The sequence below is a fragment of the Salvelinus fontinalis genome, chromosome 5 (assembly GCF_029448725.1).
Source record: "Salvelinus fontinalis isolate EN_2023a chromosome 5, ASM2944872v1, whole genome shotgun sequence".
NCBI classification, from domain to species: Eukaryota; Metazoa; Chordata; class Actinopteri; order Salmoniformes; family Salmonidae; genus Salvelinus; species Salvelinus fontinalis.
Window position 1 is genome coordinate 33,306,909 of NC_074669.1, and position 22,845 is coordinate 33,329,753.

The 22,845-nt window shown below is 43.3% G+C and overlaps 1 protein-coding gene across 1 annotated transcript in view; it reads right to left on the reverse strand.

Annotated features, from left to right (window-relative positions):
* Positions 1-15,289: 15,289 nt before the first annotated feature.
* Positions 15,290-22,845, reverse strand: part of LOC129856074 (tensin-3-like) — a 104,576-nt gene continuing 97,020 nt past the window's right edge. The window contains exons 14-16 of the mRNA XM_055924199.1: positions 18,129-18,197; positions 18,020-18,049; positions 15,290-17,652 (exon numbers count right to left, since the gene is read on the reverse strand). Of these exons, the coding sequence (XP_055780174.1) occupies positions 17,511-17,652; positions 18,020-18,049; positions 18,129-18,197 (241 nt within the window). The 3' untranslated portion in view covers positions 15,290-17,510. The remainder of the gene's footprint in view (positions 17,653-18,019; positions 18,050-18,128; positions 18,198-22,845) is intronic.

The following is a 22,845-nucleotide window of genomic DNA, read 5'->3' on the forward strand; positions in this document are numbered from 1 at the left end:
GGCTGCCAGTACGTCTCCTCAGTCCGGTGAGACCTGTTCCGGCTCCACGTACGAAGCCTCCAGTGATGATCCATGGCCCAAAGCCTGTAGTGATGATCCATGGCACGAAGCCTCCAGTGATAATCCATGGCAGGAAGCCTCCAGTGATGATCCATGGCCCGGAGCCTGCAGTGAAAATCCAGGGCACGAAGCCTCCAGTGATGATCCATGGCCCGGAGCCTGACAGCACAATTGCCAGAAAATAGCCTAACTTTCGTTTTTTTATGTTCATTCAAATGTTTCTTGCTCAGAGATTTCGAGATCCTCTGTCCAACTTTCATCACTCTCCTGTATGATTTAGCTATAGTTATGCACATGCGCAAAGGGGATGTATTTACAACTATAAACCTGGCCCTGAATGCTGATTGTTTCAAAGCAGTGGTATATCAGACCATATACCACGGGTATGACAAACCTTTACTTTTTACTGTTGTAATTACGTTGGTAACCAGTTTATAATAGCAATAAGGCATCCTGGGGGTTTGTGGTATATGGCTAATATACCACGGCTAATGGCTGTATCCAAGCATTCCTCGTTGCATCACGCTTAAGAACAGCCCTTAGCCGTGGTATATTGGGCATTTACCATACCCCCTTGTGCCTCATTGCTTAAACATCCATTGATGGGAAATGATCTGACAGGTTTAATAAGGCAAATTATCTTTGCTCTTGTCACATATTAAATTCCTTTATTAAATCATGTCATTGCTTGCAATATTTATTATTTTGAGGAAACCAGAACACTGCTTCTAACATCGTTAAATGGTTTATTGAATACAGTGCATTCGGAAAGTATTCAGACCCCTTGACTCTTTCCACATTTTGTTACGTTACAGCCTTATTCCAAAGTTGATTAAATAAAAAAATGTACTAATACTAACAGAAATACCTTATTAACATAAGTATTCAGACCCTTTACTATGAGACTCGAAATTGAGCTCAGGTGCAGCCTGTTTCCATTGATCATCATTGAGATGTTTTTACAACTTGATTGGAGTCCACTTGTGGTAACTTTATTTGATTGGACATGATTTGGAAAGGCACACATTTGTCTATATAAGGTCCCACCGTTGACAGGGTACGTCAGAGCAAAAGGTCCCCAAGAACAAAGGTCCCCCCTCCATCATTCTTAAATGGAAGAAGTTTGGAACCACCAAGACTCTTTCTAGAGCTGGCCGCCTGGCCAAACTAGGCAATGGGGGGGAAGGGCCTTGGTCAGGGAGGTGACCAAGAACCCGGTGGTCACTCTGACAGAGCTCTAAAGTTCCTCTGTGGATATGGGAGAACATTCCAGAAGGACAACCATTTCTGCAGCACTCCACCTATCAGGCCTTTATGGTAGAGTTGCCAGACGGAAGCCACTCCTCAGTAAAGATGACAGCGCAGGCAGATGACAGCGCACTTGGAGTTTGCCAGAAGGAACCTAAAGGACTCTCAGACCATGAGAAACATGATTCTCTGGTCTGATGAAACCAAGATTGAACTCTTTGGCCTGAATGCCAAGCATCACGTCTGAAGGAGACCTGGCGCCATCGGCAGGGACTGGGAGACAAGGGACTGGGAGTCAGGATCGAAGGAAAGATGAAAGGAGCAAAGTACAGAGAGATCCTTGATGAAAACCTGCTCCAGAGTGCTCGTGTCCTCAGACTGGGGCGAAGGTTCACCTTCCAACAGGATAAGCACATAGCCAAGACAATGCGTTAATGGCTTCTGGACAAGTTTCAGAATTTTTTTATTTATTTTATTGCACCTTTCTTTAACCAGGTAAGCTAGTTGAGAACAAGTTCTCATTTACAACTGCGAACTGGCCAAGATAAAGCATAGCAGTGCAACAAAAACAACAACACAGAGTTACACATAAACAAATGTACAGTCAATAACACAAAAAATAGAAAAATCTATGTACAGTGTGTGCAAATGTAGAAGAGTAGGGAAGTAGGTGATAAATAGGCCATAGAGGTGAAAATAATTACAATTTAGCATTAAACTTCTTGCCACTATAGGGGGTGCTGTTTCGCATTAGCATAATTTCCTCTACAGATGAAACGGCTTCCTACTCAATTCTTGCTCGTACAATATGCATATTATTATAATTATTGGATAGAAAACACTCTCTAGTTTCTATAGCCGTTGGAATTTTGTCTCTGAGTGAAACAGAACTCAATCTACAGCACTTTTCATTATAGGGAGTCAGATTTCAAACATCTTGGCCACTGATCTGGAGTCAGTTTAAAGGTCCGTGTAAATGCTATGGAGAAACAGACACTTCTTACGTCTTCCCCTGGATGTCAGTGCGTGATGACGCTTTGAATGGAGTCGATTGCGCAATCAGGGGCTGTATAAAACAGCAAATACCGGAAGTAGCTTCCCTTTGCTGCCTGCGCCTTGCGCGCGAAGGACATGGGACTCGCCTCCTTCCAAGCTTTAGTTTAGCCAGTAATATTTCTCTGGTCATGTTTTTACTCGTTAGAGGTGTTAAAAACATCATAAGGTAGTTAATTTAAACCGTTTTATAGCAATTTATATCCGTTTAGTGCGATTTTGAGGCATTTATTTCTGAGACACTTTGAACCGCTGGGCACGTTTCCAGTTCATGCCGAACGTTAGTGGGCATTTCCACATGGCAAGAGGACAGCTTTCGACCAAAAGACGATTAGACCCAAGAAAGGATTCTTTGCCCAAGATTCTAATGGAAGAACAGCTCACAGTAAGAACAATTTATGATATTTATGAATTTATGATGATAAATCGTGTTTCTGTCGAAAAATGTTAAACGCTTATGCCGCCATTTTGTTTTGTATAGCTTCGCTTGGCGCAACCTGTATTGAAAAGTAAGGATAATTTAAAAAATGTAAATCAGCGATTGCATTAAGAACTAATTTGTCTTTCGATTCCTGTCAACCCTGTATTTTTTAGTCAAGTATATGATTAGCTATTGATTAAACTAGATCACTCAAAGATGGCGACCGACATTTCCAGGCTTGTTTTGCTACTATTTTCATTGTATAACCACGTTTTTTTATGGCTAAATATGCACATTTTCGAACAAACTCTATATGTATGTTGTAATATGATGTTACAGGAGTGTCATCGGAAGAATTCTGAGAAGGTTAGTGAAAAAATTAATATATTTTGGCGATGATACGATATCGCTCTCTTTGGCTTGAATTCATGCTGGGGTAACGTTTGCATATGTGGTATGCTAATATAACGATTTATTGTGTTTTCGCCGTAAAACACTTCGAAAATCTGAAATGTTGTCTGAATTCACAAGATCTGTGTCTTTCCATTGCTATGTGCTGTGTATTTTTAAGAAATGTTTTATGATGAGTAAATTGGTAATACAAGTTGCTCTCTGTAGTAATTCTAGTCGCTTTGGTGAGATTTGTGATGGTGGCTGCAATGGCAAACTATGATTTATACCTGAAATATGCACATTTTTCTAACAAAACCTATCCTATACCATAAATATGTTATCAGACTGTCATCTGATGAGGTTTTTTCTTGGTTAGTGGCTATCAATATCTTAGTTTAGCCGAATTGGTGATAGCTACTGGTGTTGAGAAAAAATGGTGGACAAAGAAAAATGGTCTCTTTTGCTAACGTGTTTAGCTAATAGATTTACATATTGTGTCTTCCCTGTAAAACATTTTAAAAATCTGAAATGGTGGCTTTATTCACAAGATCTGTATCTTTCATTAGGTGTCTTGGACTTGTGATTTAATGATATTTAGATGCTACTATTTAATTGTGACGCTATGCTAGCGATGCTAATCAGTGTGTGGGGGGGGGGGGGGGGGGGGGGTGATCCCGGATCCGGGGTTGAGGCTCGTTAGAGGTTTTAATACTGGACTGATATACAGTATGTGCAGATGATGATGTGCAAGTAGAGATACTGGGGTGCATAAGAGCAAGAGGGTAAGTAATAATATGGGGATGAGGTAGTCGGGTGTGCTATTTACAGATTGGCTGTATACAGGTACAGTGATCGGTAAGCTGCTCTGACAGCTGATGCTTAAAGTTAGAGAGGGAGATATAAGACTCCAGCTTCAGAGATTTTTGCAATTCGTTATAGTTATTGGCAGCAGAGAATTGTAAGGAAAGGCGGCCAAAGGAAGTGTTGGCTGTAGGGATGACCAGTGAAATATACCTGCTGGAGCGTGTGGGTGTTGCTATGGTGTCCAGTGAGCTGAGATAAGGCGGGCTTTACCTAGCAAAGTCTTATAGCTGACCTGGAGCAAGTGGGTTTGGCGACGGAAATGTAGTGAGGGCCAGCCAACGAGACCATAGAGGTCGCAGTCGTGGGTAGTATATGGGGCTTTGGTGATAAAACGGATGGCACTGTGATAAACTATATTCAGTTTTCTGAGTAGAGTGTTGGGGGCTATTTTGCTATTTTGTCAGTTTTACGAGGGTATGTTTGGCGACATGAGGGAAGGAGGCTTTGTTGTGAAATAAGAAGCCGATTCTAGATTTTCTTTTGGATTGTAGATGCTTAATGTGAGTCTGAAAGGAGAGTTTACAGTCTAACCAGACACCTAGGAATGTCCCTAAGTGGCCCAGCCAGAGCCCGGACTTGAACCTGATCAAACATCTCTGGAGAGACTTGAAAATAGCTGTGCAGCGATGCTCCCCATCCAACCTGACAGAGAGGATCTGCAAAAAAGAATGGGAGAAACTCCACAAATACAGCTGTGCCAAGCGTGTAACGTCATATCCAAGAAGACTCGAGGCTGTAATCGCTGCCAAAGGTGCTTCAACAAAGTACTGAATAAAGGGTCTGAATATTTATTGTAAATATAATATTTCAGTTTTTTATGTTTTTAATATTTGCAAAAAATTCTAAAAACCTGTTTTTGCTTTGTCATTATGGGGTATTATTTTAATTTAATACATTTTAGAATAAAGCTGTAATGTAACAAAATGTGGAAAAAGTCAAGGGGTCTGAATACTTACTTTATTTGGATCCGTTTGGTGAGGGCCTTGGGCATGATTTTGTAGTCGACAGACAGGAAGTTAACGGGGTGCCAGTTCCAGAGATCCTTGAGTTCCCTTATTTTGAGGATAAGAGAGACCGTACTCTTTTGCATGGACCCACTAAGACTCTTGTCCCTGTATACTGCTCTGAAGACTTCCACCACAATGTCAATGAGGAGGTCCCAGAAGGTCTGATAGAACTCCCCTGGGATCACGTACGGTCCTGATTATTTGTGTTTGTTTAGGGAGCGTGCGGCCTGGGTGAGCTCCTCTGCACTTAGGTCGGGGTTCTTGCTTCCACCACCCTCAGTGACTGTGTCAGCCCATCTAGGAAGGTGGCCATACCCTAGAACTCATGGGCCACCTCCAGGAAGTCCTCACTGTTGGTCACAGAGTTGGTTGTTGTTGTTGTTGTATAGGGATAGGAAGGTTTTTTGCTTTGACCGTGCCCTGGGAAAGAAGAAGCAGGTGCATTTCTCCTCCAGACCCTGGAGTTTTGACGTGTTCGATTTTCTTCTGTTCTTCCCGGTAGAGGGTATAAAGGTGTTATTTGGTTTCAGCCAGCTCTCTGGCCATCTCCTACCCCCTTAGCTGGGAGGAGGCTAAACATTGGAGAGCCTTGTTGTGCTGTTCAAAACTGGCCCTCTTTTCCCTAGGTTTCCTCCACCCTATTCCCCCAAAATAGTCATTGGTCCTCGCCTTGACCATTTTCCACCACTCTATTGGGGTGTCAAATAGCTCTTTCAAAGTTCTCTACTCCAGGTAGCATCTGGAGAAGAAGAGCTTGACTGATGGGTCCTGAAGGATATATGTATTCATCTGCCAAGACCCCCTACCTACTCCCATTAGGCCTTCCCAATCTACATACACATTCAGCTTCCTGTGGTCTGAGAAGTGCACTGCCTGACTTGTCAGGGAGCACATTTTCAGACCTGGCTAGAGAAAAAACATGCAAATTCTGGAGTAGGATGTACCTGAGGAACACACCCAAGTTGATGTTGGAGAGGAGGTACCAACAGCGTCGGTTAGGAAGAATTATTTGATGATCGATTGTAGTTCCTGTGTGCTACGGTCTCTCCTGGGCCTCCTGCAGTCTTCGTCTCGGAGAGCACAGTTGAAATATCCCCCCACCAGAACTGGTGTGGGGGAGAGCAGGAGTAACTGGAGCTGTTCTCTCGGCCACGTTGGTGGGGCCGTACACATTGATGACCCTCAGAAGTAAACCCTGAATTTCGAGGTCTAATACCAGGATTCACCCACTCTCAACCACCCTGCTGGACTTCAGTTGGAGGTAGGGGTTGGTCACCAATATGCCGACCCTGTCTGCTCTGGCGGTGTTGGAGCCTGACCAGAGAGAACCCCCCCAGGTTCCACTCCTCCTCCAGGAGAGCGTCCATCTCCTTACATGGGATGCTGCACTCCTGGAAGAGGTAGATGTCTGCCGGGTTATTTGAGAGGTGTCCCAGGACGATCTTTCTGTATGGGAGCCAGATGCTTCTAGTGTTGAGGGTGGATAGTTTCAGGGACATAACGGTTATGAAGATGGTTCGGGTCTGTTGTTGGCCATGTCATTGCAGATTTGGATGAGGGCTTCTAGCAGATCGGTGGTGCCGGATGGTGGCCCCTTCCCTTGGCTGTTCATGGGTCTTGACGTGCCTCCCCTCTGACTGCCCAGTGGCCCCCTCACCTGTCCAGATGTAGGGATGGAGGGTGATAGGACTGGTGAGGGTAGCGAAAATGGCTTAGAAGGTCCAAGTGGTCTGGACTGAGGCTGGCTAGCATGCTTCTGTGCAGGAGCAGGAAGGGCTAAGGGGTGTGGATCGGGGTCCCCAAGGAGCAGGGGGGAGGAGTCGAGGGCAGTAGGAGGTATGATAGCAGGGTCAGGGGCAGTTGGTGTTGGGAGTGGGGAATCAGGGACAGTAAGGGGCAGGGAGGAGCGATCAGACGGCGTAATGGACTTGGGGGGATGGGGGGGTGGGTGGTATGGTGAGGGGTCTGGGAGAGAGAGATGGATTCTCTCAGGGGATAGGGAGTTTGGAGGGTCGTGTTTTCAAAAATGAAATAAAATCTAAATAAAATGTTATGTCACATGCGCCGAATACATGCCGTGAAATGCTTACTTAACCAACAATACAGTTAAGAAAAATAAGAGTTAAGAAAATATTAACAAAATACATTTAAGTTGAAAAAGTAACACAATAAAATAACAATAACAAGGCTATACTGTATATACAAGGGGTACTGGTACCGAGTCAATGTGCGGTGGTAGAGGTTAGTTGAGGTAATATGTACATGTAGGTAGGGGTAAAGTGGCTATGCATAGATAATATACAGCGAGTAGCAGCAGCGTAAAAAAAGGGGGGGTTAATGAAAATAGTCCGGGTAGCCATTTGATTAGCTGTTTAGCAGTATTATGGCTTGGGGCTAGCAGCTGATAAGGAGCCGTTTGGACGTAAACATGGCGCTCCGTTAGCGCTTGCCGTGCGGTAGCAGAGAGAACAGTCAATGACTAGGGTGGCTGGAGTCGTTGGCAATTTTTAAGGCCTTCCGCCTGGTATAGAGGTCCTGGATGGCAGGAAGCTTGGCCCCAGTAAATTACTGGGCCACACCTACTACCCTCTGTAGCGCCTTGAGGTCGGATGCTGAGAAGTTGCTATATCAGGTGGTGATGCAGCCAGTCAGGATGCTCTCGATGGTGCAGTTGTAGAACTTTGACGATCTAAGGATCTTGAAGCTCTCGACCTGCTCCACTACAACCCCGTCGATGAGAATGAGGGCGTGCTCAGCCCTCCTTTTCGTGTAGTCCACGATCATCACCTTTGTCTTGATCACGTTGCGGGAGAGGCTGTTGCCCTGGTACTCTGACCTCCCTATAGTCGGTCTCATCGTTGTCGGTGATCATGCCTACCACCCTTGTGTAGTCGGCAAACTTAATAATGGTGTCAGAGTTGTTGCTTAGCCACACAGTCGTGGGTGAACAGAGAAAGCAGGAGGGAACTAAGCACGCACCCCTGAGGGGCCCCAGTGTTAAAGATTAGCGTGGCAGATGTTTTGTTGCCTACCCTTACAGCCTGGGGGTGGCCCGTCAGGAAGTCCAGGATCCAGTTACAGAAGGAGGTGTTCAGTCCCAGAGTCCTTAGCTTAGTGATTTAAGGGCACTACAGTGTTGAAAGCTGAGGTGTAGTCAATGAACAGCATTGTAGCTTAGGTGTTCCTTTTGTCCAGGTGGGCAAGGGCAATGTGCAGTGCAATAGAGATTTCGTCATCTGTTGGGGCGGGATGCAAATTGGAGTGGGTCTAGGGTTTCTGGGATGATGCTGTTAATGTAAGCCATGACCAGCTGTTCTAAGCACTTCATGGCTACAAATGTGAGCGGTTACCTTGGTGTTCTTGGGCACAGGGACTTTGGTGGTCTGCTTGAAACATGTAGGTATTACAAATTCGGTCAGGAACAGGTTGAAAATGTCAGTGAAGACACTTGCCAGTTGGTCAGCACATGCTCTGAGTACACGTCCAGGTGATCAATCTGGCTCTGCAGCCTTGTGAATCTTGACCTGTTTAAAGGTCTTACTCACATCAGCTATGGAGAGTGTGATCACACAGTCGTCCGGAACAGCTGGTGCTCTCATGCATGCTTCAGTGTTTCTTGCCTCGAAGCACGCTTAGAAGTCATTTAGCTTGTCTGGTAGGCTCGTGTCACTGGGCAACTCACGGCTGGGCTTCCCTATGTAGTCCGTAATAGTTTGCAAGCACTGCCACATCCGACGAGCATCAGAGCCGGTGTAGTAGGATTCCATCTTAGTCCCGTGTTGACGCTTTGCCTGTATGATGATTTGTCGGAGGGCAAAGCGTGATTTTTTATAAGCGTTCGGGTTAGAGTCCCTCTCCTTGAAAGCGGCAGCTCTACCCTTCAGCTAAGTACGGATGTTGCCTATAATCCATGGCTTAAATACCTAATTACTCATCATAAAACATTTCTGAAAAATACATAGTGTACAGCAATTGAAAGACAGGCATCTTGTGATTCCAGACAATATTTCCGATTTATTAAATGTTTTACAGCGAAAACAAAATGTAGCGTTATATTAGCGTAGCCACAATGGCCAGAAACACTTGGGCGCCCACGACCAGTTCACATGCACGACAGATATTAGAAATAGCATCATAAAATGTTTCTTACTTTTGGTGATCTTCCGTCAGAATGTTGGACAAGGTGTCCTTTGTCCAGAACAGTCGTTGTTTTGATCTGGAACGGCAAATATCCCTCTTCATTTAGCATGGGCACTTGCCAAGTGGCACCGATCACTCCAACGTCAACAAAGTCAGAGAACGGAACACGGCAAAACTCCCGAAAAAATTTCAATAATCTGATTAAACTATATTGAAAAAACATACGTTACGATGATATGGTCACATGTATCAAATAAAATCTAAGACGGAGATGTTAGTCGTCCATAACGAGAGCAAAACAGAAGGCAAATTCATGTCCTCTTTCGCGCGCTCCAGAAACAGGAAATGGACGGTCACGTCAAACAAAGAGCTTTAATTCCACCTCAGACCAAGATAAACACGAAATGTTTCTCTCACCGCCTCTTGACAACCAGGGGAAGGTGTATGAAGTGTATGTAGACTCTTACGTATCACACCCATGTATAGGCATGAAGTTGAACAGAGCATCGATTTCTGACATTCCACTTCCTGGTCAGGAAGTGTGCTGCAGAATGACTTCTGTTTCACTCAGAGAAATAATTCAAACGGTTTTAGAAACTAGAGAGTGTTTTCTATCCAATAGTAATAATAATATGCATATTGTACGAGCAAGAATTGAGTACGAGGCCGTTTGAAATGGGCACGATTTAACTGGCTACTAAATACTGCCCCTTGCAGCCATAACAGGTTAATGAGGGAAATGTAAACCAGGTGTGTGGGAAAACATGACAAAACAAATGGAAAATGAAAGGTGGATCGGCGATGGCTAGAAGACGACACCCGAACAAGGAGAGGAACCGACTTCGGCGGAAGTCGTGACACACACATTATTGTATTTTTCTTGTCTATATTGAATACATCATTTAAACATTCACAGTGTAGGTTGGAAAAAGTATGTGAACCCCTAGGCTAATGACTTTTCCATAAGCTAACTGGAGTCAGGAGTCAGCTAACCTAGTCCAATCAATGAGATGAGAATGGAGATGTTGGTTAGAGCTGCCCTATCCTATAAAAAACACTCACAAAGTTTGCTATTTACAAGAAGCATTGCCTGATGTGAACCAAGCCTCGAACAATAGAGATCTCAGAAGACCTAAGATTAAGAATTGTTGCCTTCCATAAAGCTGGAAAGGATTACAGAAGTATCTCTAAAAGTCAGTCCACGGTAAGACTAACTGTCTATAAATGGAGAAATTTCAGCACTGCTGCTACTCTCCCTAGGAGTGGCTGTCCTGCAAAGATGACTGCAAGAGCACAACGCAGAATGCTCAATGAGGTTAAGAAGAATCCTAGAGTGTCAGCCAAAGCCTTACAGAAATTTCTGGAAGATGCTAACATCTTTGTTGACGAGTCTACAATATGTAAATCGCTAAACAAGAATGGTGTTGATGGGAGGACACCATGGAAGACAGCCAGTGCTGTCAAAATACACATTGCTGCACATCTTTAGTTTGCAAAAGAGCACCTGGATGTTCCACAGCGCTACTGCCAAAATATTCTGTGGACAGATGAAACTACAGTTGTGTTGTTTGGAAGGAACACACAACATTATGTGTGGAGAAACAAATCTCCCAGCACACCAACATCAAAACCTTATCGCAACTGTAAACTATAGTGGAGGGAGCATCGTGGTTTGGGCCTGCTTTGCTGCCTCAGGGCCTGGACAGCTTGCTATCATCGACGGAAAAATGAATTCCCAAGTTTATCAAGATATTTTGCAGGAGAATGTAAGGCTATCTGTCTGCCAATTGAAGCTCAACAGAAGTTAAGTGATGCAACAGGACAACAGCCCAAAAGACAGAAGAAGTAAATCAACAACAGAATGCCTTGAATTATCTGCTAATTATCTATAGATTATGTTTCAAATGATCAATTTCTAATTATTTTCGAACAAGTTTCATTTTCTAGCAACAGTTCGAATTGAGGTGTGTTCCGCCTCCTCATTAATTCACATAGAAGTAGTCCATTTCACTGTTGTGGACAATTTATGCTTGAGGGTTTTACAGAGCCGAGAGCCCAAGCACTTCCCCTGTGTTTCCCAGGATCAAGTAGTATCAAAAGTTGTACAAACTTTTTTCCACTGGCACATTTCCTGGCTGACGCTAGCATTGTCTTCATTGTTGTTTCCTTACAAATAATAATACATTTTCCAGTTTGTGTTATGCTGTCGCTACTTCTGATAATGTCTCAACATTGCATGCAAAAATAAACTGCACACATTGAGGACATAACATTGTAAAGACTGTGTTTGTGCAAAATGTTACTGTGAAAAAACTGTGTGGCCAGCTGAAATGCTGACTGTTGTGTTAATCGAATCTGGACGTTTTAAATATTCATTCTAATCACACTGGTTTGAGCGGACGCTGCATGGACCACTGTAGAATGATCACACCCATGTGTTGGTACGTGTCAAAGGGTTAAATTGCCTATTGTTGTATAATAAAGACAACATTTCACATTAAAAAGCTACAGTGCTGTTCTTTATTTACACCCATTTAGCATTGTTCACACCCTCTAAAATATTAGACACACCCATCTCTTAAAGAACTCACATTGAAACGCATTCTCACATCTGGCAGTCCGATGGCCAAATCTGAGTTTGGCGGATGTCAGGAGAGCGCTACCTGCCCCAATGCATAGTGCCAACTGTAAAGTTTGGTGGGGGAGGAATAATGGGCTGAGGGTGATTTTCATGGTTCTGGCTAGGCCCCTTAGTTCCAGTGAAGGAAATCTTAACGCTACAGCATACAATGACATTCTAGACAATTTTGTGCTTCCAACTTTGTGGAAACAGTTTGGAGAAGGCCCTTTTTCAGATTGACAATGCCCCTGTGAACAAAGCAAGGTCTATACAGAAATTATTTGTCTAGATCGGTGTGGAAGAACTTGACTGGCCTGCACTGAGCCCTGACTTCAACCGCATCATACACCTTTGGGATGATTTGGAACACCGACTGAGGGACAGGCTTAATTGCCCATCATCAGTGCCCGACCAAGTTTTGTATGGATTATGTGTATGGATTCTGATGATTCGGCGTTTGGATTCTGATGATTCACGGCAGACTGAAACACTTTCAAAATAATCCTTCCCACTCAGCTTCAACCAGTCCAGACCGCTTTAGCTATGGAAGGCAGAGCTGTGTCAATACCAGCAGTTGTATTCAGAACAACACTAGTATTGGAAGCTGTAGCTCCACTTTGCATGCATTCCATGATGAAAATATAAGTAAATCCAATAGGTCTTTAAAACATCCATGGTGGCAAAGAGCCATTTGAGAGAGAAGCCTTGAGTGACAGAATGGACACATTTCCTTGTGAATGTCCCAGCCCACTCATTACTCAACCAATCATGCTGAGGCCAGATTCTGTATTTTCTCCTTGTCTAAACAACTTTGTGATTTCACATTGTATTTACATTTACAGATTACATACGAGTTTGTTGTTAAGGCACATGAAAGTTCACATCCTCTCGAAGGCATTTCTGCAAAAAAATACATTTTGATGATATTTAAAAAATGTACATTCAAATTCCTCCCCTGTGAAGTAGTAATGTGCGACATATGCCCACCTTTCTGTAACGGGTCACATTTGTTGCACCCGTTAGTGAGAGACCAGTTCCAATTTAAGTGATGGATGGTAGTAGTTCTCTAACAGTTAACTGTACAGTTCAAGTTAGAAGTGTACATACACCTTAGCCAAATACATTTAAACTCAGTTTTCACAATTCCTGACATCTAATCCTAGTAAAAATTCCCTGTCTTAGGTGAGTTAGGATCACCACTTTATTTTAAGAATGTGAAATGTAAGAATAATAGTATAGAGAATTATTTCTTTCAGCTTTTATTTCTTTCATCACTTTCCCAGAGGGTCAGAAGTTTATATACACTAAATTAGTACTTGGTAGCATTGCTTTAAAATGTTGTTTAACTTGGGTCAAACGTTTCAGGTAGCCTTCCACAAGCTTCCCACAATAATTGTAGTGAATTTTGCCCCATTCCTCCTGACAGAGCTGGTGTAGCCGAGTCAGGTTTGTAGGCCTCCTTGCTTGCACACGCTTTTTCAGTTCTGCCCACAAATTTTCTATGGGATTGAGGTCAGGGCTTTGTGATGGCCACTCCAATACCTTGACTTTGTTCTCCTTAAGACATTTTGCCACAACTTTGGAAGCATGCTTGGGGTTATTGTCCATTTGAAAGACCCATTTGCGACCAAGCTTAAACTTCCTGACTGATGTCTTGAGATGTTGCATCAATATATCCACGTACTTTTTCTTCCTTAAATGCCATCTATTTTGTGAAGTGCACCAGTCCCTCCTGCAGCAAAGCACCCCCACAAAATTATGCTGCCACCCCCGTGCTTCACAGTTGGGATAGTGTTCTTCGGCTTGCAAGCCTCCCCCTTTTTCCTCCAAACATAATTTCTGGTCATTATGGCCAAACAGTTCGATCGGGTTCAAGTCCGGGCTCTGGCTGGGCCACTCAAGGACATTGAGACCTATCCCGAAGCCACTCCTGCGTTGTCTTGGCTGTGTGCTTAGGGTCATTGTTCTGTTGGAAGGTAAACCTTTGCCCCAGTCAGAGGTCCTAAGCGCTCTGGAGCAGGTTTTCATCAAGAATCTCTCTGTACTTTATCCTCAGTCCTGACTAGTCTCCCAGTCCCTGCCGCTGAAATACACCCCAACAGCAATGTGCTGCCACCACCATGCCTCACCATAGGGATGGTGCCAGGTTTCCTCCAGACGTGGCACTTGGCATTCAGGCCAAAGTGTTCAATCTTGGTTTCATTAGACCAGAGAATCTTGTTCTCATGGTCTGAGAGTCTTTAGGTTCCTTTTGGCAAACTCCAAGCAGGCTTCATGTGCCTTTTACTGAGGAGTGAATTCCGTCTGGCCACTTTACCATAAAGGCCTGATTGGTGGAGGGATGCAGAGATGGTTGTCCTTCTGGAAGGTTCTCCCATCTCCATAGATGAATTCTATAGCTCTGTCAGAGTGACCATCGGGCATTTGGTCCCCTCCCTGACCAAGGCTCTTCTCCCCTGATTGCTCAGTTTGGCCGGGCGGCCAGCTCTAGGAAGTCTTGGTGGTTCCATTTAAGATTGATGGTGGCCACTGTGTTCTTGGGGACCTTCAGAGCTGCAGACATTTTTTGGTACCCTTCCCCAGATCTGTGCCTTGACACAATCCTGTCTCGTAGCTCTACGTACAATTCCTTTGACCTCATGGCTTGGTTTTTGCTCTGACATGCACTGTCAACTGTGGGACCTTATATAAACAGGTGTGTGCCTTTCCAAATCATGTCCAATCAATTGAATTTACCACAGGTGGACTCAATCAAGTTGTAGAAACATCTCAAGGATGATCAATGGAAACAGAATGCACCTGAACAAAAATGTTCGTGTCTCAGAGCAAAGAGTCTGAATACTTATGTAAATAAGGTATTTTTGTTTGTGTTTTTAATACATTAGCAAAAAAAATAATTTGTTTTCGCTTTGTCATTATGGGGTATTGTGTGTTTAAAAAAAAACGATTTTAGAATAAGGCTGTGATGTAATTTTTTGGGGAAAAAGTCAAGGGGTCTAAATACTTTCCGAAGGCACTGTATATTATCCATGTTCTTGTTCCACCAGGACTCTAAGAAACACAAGGTATTACAGTTCTTCATGTCCCGTTGATAGGATAGTCTCCAACGGAACTCGTCCATTTTTTTCTCCAGTGATTGTACATTCGCCAATAGAACAGAGGGTGGAGGTGGTTTATTTATGTAGTTTCGTCAGGGTGCCCACATGTCGGCCTCACTTTCTCTTTTCCCGAATCTCAGGGATTAAGGGCTGGTCCGGGTGAGTAGTATGTCTTGCGCTGCCGACTCGTTGAAGTGGAAATCATTATCAAAATCGAGGTTAGTGATTGCTGTTCTGATGTCCAAGAAGTTCTTTTCGGTCATAGGAAACGAGGGAGGAAACACAAAATAGCAGAATTGGTCGGACTGGCATTCGTCTCCTGAAGGCTAAGTCAAAGACCCACGCACCGACAGTTATAGAAATACTGTACCACACACACACAAACAACATCCTACATTTGTTTATTTTGTGATTGATCTGTGCCATCTACTGGGAAAAATACTCAAATTGACATTTTCATATGGCTGCGGCCACACAGAGATGCATGAATGCAGATGAAACCGTATATGCATTCATCAGTTTTCTGTTTTTGTCCATCAAAAGTTTAACTCAATGAAACTATCTTAGGACAAGTTACATATGTAAAAAGACAAGACACTTTGTGCAGTGTTTGTCTGACAATCATCAACGGATAATGAAAAAGCATTTGCTCAATCCGGAAGTTTTGGACACAACATATCTATGTGGCTGTAGCCTAAATGACAAAAGTAGGAATGTAATATATGAGTTATTGTTTTTCTATTTTCCATATGTGAGTGAAGTAACATGAATTTACAAATTCGTACAATGGAGCAGTGGAGGCTGCTGAGGGGAGGACAGCCTTGCGGTAATGGCTGGAATGAAGTAAACAGAATGGCATCAAACACATGGAAACCATGTGTTTGATGTATTTGATACAATTCCACTCCAGCCATTACCAGTAGCCCGTCATCCCCAATTAAAAGGTGCCACCAACCTCATGTGCAATAGAGTACTCAAGTTATGCTCTTGGGCTAGAAAACACAGAAGTAGGAGACATGGATCACAGAAACATGTGAGTATGGAAAACAGTTCCCTGAGTCCATCGACTCTCCAACAATACGACGAGGAAGAGACTTCAGGTACATCCCAAATGGGAGCTTATTTCCAATGTGGTGCACTACATTTGACCAGAGGTACACTACTGCAGTGCACTACATATGCCATTTGGGACCCACATTTCCTCACACAGTTACCAGTGCTACACCATGCCATTGTCAAGAACAAGACAGTAATCATAGTACTCCTTACAACAACATGTTGCACTGTTTCATGTCTCCTCCGAGTTATTCATCTTTCAAACATAATGTATAATGTTAAATATACAGACAATTATGTTTTCAAAGATATAAGTATTTTTAAAAACATACGCACATCCATTATAAATATTTCAGCCAATGTATAAAACCACATCTTTTAAAATCTGTTAATATCTGTTGAAAGGGACACCAGATATACGCTTTTGTCTAATGTAACAAACGTGTGCTGTACGCAGAAGATGCCTGCTGGGTGTCGACGAACGGAGACGATTCAACATGTAGTATTGTCAGGAGATGACAAAAAAAATAGCAGACGATACTCTGTTGTCATATACTCGCTAATTTGAACCGATCAGTGTGGTCTGATTTGTCTAAGACATCAGTGCTCTAGCTTTAATCTTAAACTCTATGATATGGTGCTACTCCATGGTGGGGCTTAACTATTAAGTTGATGCTAAACAAACCCAGTCGATTGTAGCAGTGCTTGACTGAAATCCTTTTGGGTGTCGCTACTCATTTTAGGTGCCGGTACAGTTTATATTGGTGTGTTCCGGCCCAAGTCAAGCACTGGATTGTAGAGTATCCTATGTTTCACTGATGATATGAGAAAAAGGATTGGCTGAAGTGATTGAAAGTGACCCTTTTCATTGTTGAAAGCCTTTTACTCGGCTTGGCAGGTAAAGCCAGACTAGTAATGCCGTGTGATTATAGGGTAATATCATATAGATTACAGTTAAACAAATAAAGTTGTTGAAAAAATGTCCTAAAAACACTAACATACATGACAGATTCCCTCCCTTTACAATGACATCCAGATCATATACATAAATATCAGTGGTGGTTGGTGGGCGTCAATATATGAGGGCGGGACCATTGTAACCATGTGTTTGATACCGTACATTCCAGCCATTACAATGATCTCTGCCCATCAGCCTCATCTGATAAGCAGACTTCATTAATATAAGCATTGGTTTTCTTGAGAAGGTTAAGTCCTCGATGCACTTCAGGGTCAAGTTTCCTCTAGGAACAGATCTTTGATCAGTTCACATTTCCCCTCACCTAATCTTAACCATAAGTGGGGGAAATGCAAAAACTGACCAGCGTCTAAGGGAAATGTCACCCTACACCCCTGGTGGCAGGGTAAAGATGTTGCTACTGTGCTGCCCTCTGCTGGTAGTTTGCCATAATGCAACACATTAGTCTTCTCTACATCGGCATTTAAGTGCAGTATGTACCAGCAGGACAAACTGTATGTGTGTGGTGCTGTGTGTGTGTGAGTGTGTGTATGTGTGTGTGTGTGTGGTGTGTGTCTGTGTGTGTGTCCATTTCTTATTTCTTCAGTGATCCAATCATCACCTTGGAGACGAAGTTGACGATGGCACTGGCAGGTTGTTCGGGGTCGTGTTCAGCAAACAGGTGACACACATTCTCCGTCCCACTCATCGACTTCCTCGCCACAAAACCAAAGATCCTGACAGGAGGAGAAACAGCAGAGAAGCTCAGTAAGCCTTCAGCTTCAACAGCCAAACAGGAGAATCGAGGGTCATATTCACTAGGAATACAACAGAAACATATGGGCCAAAATGGAGAGGGACCTACCTGAATTTTTCAAAAAATAAAGTATTGTTTTCATTGCGAAACATTTTCTGTTGCTATTCAGCAAATACTTCAGAAAAGACAAGTTAAATCTCTCTGTGGGATAGAGAGAGATATGTAAAGATAGAAAGACAAATTGTGAAACACAATGAGAAAGGGGGATCGAGAGGAAGACAGAGAGAAAGACAGTGAGTAAGAGAGAGAAAAATAATGACAGGAGCTGAAGTGGGGGAATGACTTACTTAGCAGAGGAGCAGCCATCTCTTGTCCACCTTTTGATGAGAGAATAGTTAGTTACCATGTATGATTATCTGAGACACCCACACCCACACAGGAGTGCACAGTACTCACTTGCGGTCCTGTGGGTCAAGGGCACAGAAAATGACGGTATTGACGGTGTAGTGTCTCCTGAAGAACAGCCTACAGACAGAGAGAGACAGTGAGGGGTGAGTACGTTGTAGTGTAGGTATACAATATCTGTCGTAACTATACTGTTGGAAAAAAGGTTTCCATATTTTATTTTTAAATTGTTTATTTAACCTTTATTTAACCAGGTAAGCTAGTTGAGAACAAGTTCTCATTTACAACTGCGACCTGGCCAAGATAAAGCAAAGCAGTGCGACACAAACAACAACACAGAGTTACACATGGAATAAACAAGCATACAGTCAAAACCACAATAGAGAAAAAGAAAGTCTATATACAGTGTGTGCAAATGGCATGAGGTAGTAAGGCAATAAATAGGCCATAGTAGCAAGTAATTACAACTTAGCAGATTAACACTGGAGTGAAAGATGAGCAGATGATGATGATCAGATGATGGTGTGTAAGTAGTGATATTGGTGTGCAAAAGAGCAGCAAAGTAAATAATAACAATATGGGGATGAGGTAGGTAGATTGATTGGGTGGGCTATTTACAGACGGACTATGTACAGCTGCAGCGATCGGTTAGTTGCTGAGATAGCTGATGTTTAAAGTTGGTGAGGGAAATGTAAGTCTCCAGCTTCAGCGATTTTTGCAATTCTTTCCAGTCACTGGCAGCAGAGAACTGGAAGGAAAGGCGGCCAAATGACGTGTTGGCTTTGGGGATGACCAGTGAGATATACCTGCTGGAGCGCGTGCTACGGGTGGGTGTTGTTATCGTGACCAGTATGCTGAGATAAGGCGGAGCTTTACTTAGCATAGACTTATAGATGACCCGGAGCCAGTGGGTCTGGCGACGAATATGTAGCGAGGGCCAGCCGAATAGAGCATACAGGTCGCAGTGGTGGGTGGTATAAGGCGCTTTGGTAACAAAACGGATGGCACTGTGATAGACTACGTCCAATTTGCTGAGTAGAGTGTTGAAAGCTATTTTGTAGGTGACATCGCCGAAGTCGAGGATCGGTAGGATAGTCAGTCTTACTAGGGTAAGTTTGGCGGCGTGAGTGAAGGAGGCTTTGTTGCGAAATAGGAAGCCGATTATCGATTTGATTTTGGAATGGAGATGTTTGATATGAGTCTGGAAGGAGAGTTTACAGTCTAGCCAGACATCTAGGTATTTGTAGTTGTCCACGTATACCAGGTCAGAACCGTCCAGAGTAGTGATGCTAGTCGGGCGGGCTGGTGCGGGCAGTGAACGGTTGAAAAGCATGCATTTGGTTTAGCTAACGTTTAAGAGCAGTTGGAGGCCACAGAAGGAGTGTTGTATGGCATTGAAGCTTGTTTGGAGGTTAGTTAACACAGTGTCCAAAGAAGGGCCAGATGTATACAGAATGGTGTCATCTGCGTAGAGGTGGATCAGGGAATCACCAGCAGCAAGAGCGACATCGTTGATATATACAGAGAAAAGAGTCGGCCCGAGAATTGAACCCTGTGGTACCCCCATGGAGACTGCCAGAGGTCTGGACAACAGGCCCTCCGATTTTACACACTGAACTCTGTCTGCGAAGTAGTTGGTGAGCCAGGCGAGGCAGTCATTTCAGAAACCAAGGCTATTGAGTCTGCCGATAAGAATACGGTGTACGGAGTCGAAAGCCTTGGCCAGGTCGATGAAGACAGCTGCACAGTACTGTCTTTTATCCATGGCGGTTATGACATCGTTTAGTACCTTGAGCGTGGCTGAAGTGCACCCATGACCAGGTCGGAAACCGGATTGCACAGCGGAGAAGGTACAGTGGGATTCGAAATGGTCAGTGATCTGTTTATTAACTTGGCTTTCAAAGACTTTAGAAAGGCAGGGCAGGATGGATATAGGTCCAATCTTTAGGGATCTCGGACGAAACTAAAGAGAGGTTGAACAGACTGGTAATAGGGGTTGCAACAATGGCGGCGGATCATTTTAGAAAGAGAGGGTCCAGATTATCTAGTCCAGCTGATTTGTACAGGTCCAGGTTTAGCAGCTCTTTCAGAACATCTGCAATCTGGATTTGGGTGAAGGAGAAGCTGGGGAGGCTCGGGCAAGTAGCTGCGAGGGGTGCGGAGCTGTTGGCCGGGGTTGGGGTAGCGAGGAGGAAAGCATGTTCCTAAAGGTGTACCAACGCTTGTAATGGGGTGGTACCATGTAAGGTAGTCCTTTGAACCTTTAGTTACAGGTGCATAATTCTACCCCAGTTCATACCTCAGATACAATACGAAATACTTACATTTTCCATGGAAATTCCTGTTGTGACACCAGCATACAAATACATAATCACAACACAATATATTACATGCAATACATACAACTGGAAAGTTAGTCACATTTACATTTTCACATACGGTATTCAAAGTCTCTGTGGCATACTGTATTAGGGTAAAATTAGGCCTCACAATAAGGCCTCATGAGATACATTGCATTTGGAAAGTATTCAGACCCATTGACTTTTTCGACATTTTGCTACGTTACAGCCTTATTCTAAAATGGAATAAATAAAAATAGCCCATAATGAAAAGTGAAAACAGGTTTTAAGATTTTTTTTGCGAATGTATTAAAAATTGAAATACCTTATTTACATAAGTATTCAGACCCTTTGCTATGAGATTCAAAATTGAGCTCAGGTGTACCCTGTTTCCATTAAATCATTCTTGAGATGTTTCTACAACTTGATTGGAGACCACCTGTGGGAAATTCAATTGATTGGACATGATTTGGAAAGGCACACACCTGTCTATAGAAGGTCCCACAGTTGACATTGATTGTCAGAGAAAGAAACTAGCCATGAGGTCAAAGGAATTGTCTGTAGAGCTCAGAGACAGGATTGTGTTGAGGCACAGATCTGGGGAAGGGTACCAAAAAATGTCTGCAGCATTGAAGGTCCCCAAGAACACAATGGGTGCAATCATTCTTAAATGGAATAAGATTGGAACCACCAAGACTCTTCCTAGAGCTGGCCGCCCGGCCAAACTGAGCAATCGGGGGAGAAGGGCCACGGCCAGGGAGGTGACCAAGAACCCAATGGTCACTCTGACAGAGCTCCAGAGTTCCTCTGTGGAGATGGGAGAACATTCCAGAAGGACAATCATTTCTGCAGCACTCCATCAATCAGGCCTTTATGGTGGAGTGGCCAAACAGAAGAAACTCCTCAGTAAAAGGCACATGACAGCCCGCTTGGAGTTTGCCAAAAGGCACTTAAAGACTCTCAGACCATGTGAAACAGGATTCTCTGGTCTGATGAAACCAAGATTTAACTCTTTGGCCTGAATACCAAGCGTCACGTCTGGAGAAAAACAGAACCAGAAGCATGGGGTTGGCAGCATCATGCTGTGGAGATGTTTTTCAGGAGCAGGGACTGGGAGACTAGTAAGGATCAAAGGAAGATGAACAGAGCAAAGTACAGAGAGATCCTTTATGGAAACCTGCTCCAGAGCTCTCAGGACCTCAGACTGTGGCGAAAGTTCACCTTCCAACAGGACTTCAACCCTAAGCACACAGCTAAGACAACGCAGAAGTGGCTTCGGGACAAGTCTCTGAATGTCTTTGAGTGGCCCAGCAAGAGCTCAGACTTGAACCCATGGGGGAACTACAAGGAAATATGATAATCAGTGGTGGAAAAAGTACCCAATTGTCATACTTGAATAAAAGTAAAGATACTTTCATAGAAAATGACAAGTAAAAGTGAAAGTCACCCAGTAAAATACTAAAAGTATTTGGTTTTAAATATACTTATGTATCAAAAGTAAATGTAATTGCTAAAATTTCCTTAAGTATCAAAAGTAAAAGTATAAATCATTTCAAATACTTCATTTTAAGCAAACCAGACGGCACCATTTTCTTTTTTTTCTGGGAGAGCCAGGGGCACGCTCCAACTCGGACATATTTACAACAAAGCATTTGTGTTTAGTGAGTCTGCCAGATCAGAGGCATAAGGGATGTTCTCTTGATAAGTGCAAGAATTTGACAATTTTTCCTGTCCTGCTAAGCATTCAAAATGTAATGAGTACTTTTGGGTGTCAGGGAAAATGTATGGAGTTCAAGCATTTTGCTAATCCTGCAATAACATCTGCTAAACACGTGTATGTGTGTCACCTTCCTGACCTGTTTTCTGTTTATTTTGTATGTGTTTAGTTGGTCAGGGCGTGAGTTGGGGTGGGCATTCTATGTTTTGTGTTTCCATGTTTAGGTCAGGTGTAATTAGCCTTATATGGTTCTCAATCAGGGACAGGTGTTTGACGTTTTCCTCTGATTGAGAACCATATAAAGGTAGGCGTTTCACACTGTTTGTTTGTGGGTGATTGTCTTCCGTGTCTGTGTCTATGCACCACACGGGACAGTTTCGGTTTGTTTGTTCGTTAGTTCGTTTGTTGTAGTCTGTACCTGTTCGTGCGTTCTTCGTGTTACATGTAAGTTCTCAGAGTTCAGGTCTGTCTACGTTTTTCGTTTTGTTATTTTGTAATCTTTTCAAGTGTTCTTCGTGTTTCGTCTTTTATTTAATAAATTTCATTATGTCATATACAAACGCTGCGTTTTGGTCAAATCCCTACTCCTCCTCTTCGTCTGAAGAGGAGGAGGACACCCGTTACAATGTGACCAATAACATTTGATTTGAGTTAAAAGGACATTATTTTCTTTTGGAATGTAGTGTAGTAAAAGTAAAAGTTGACAAAATTA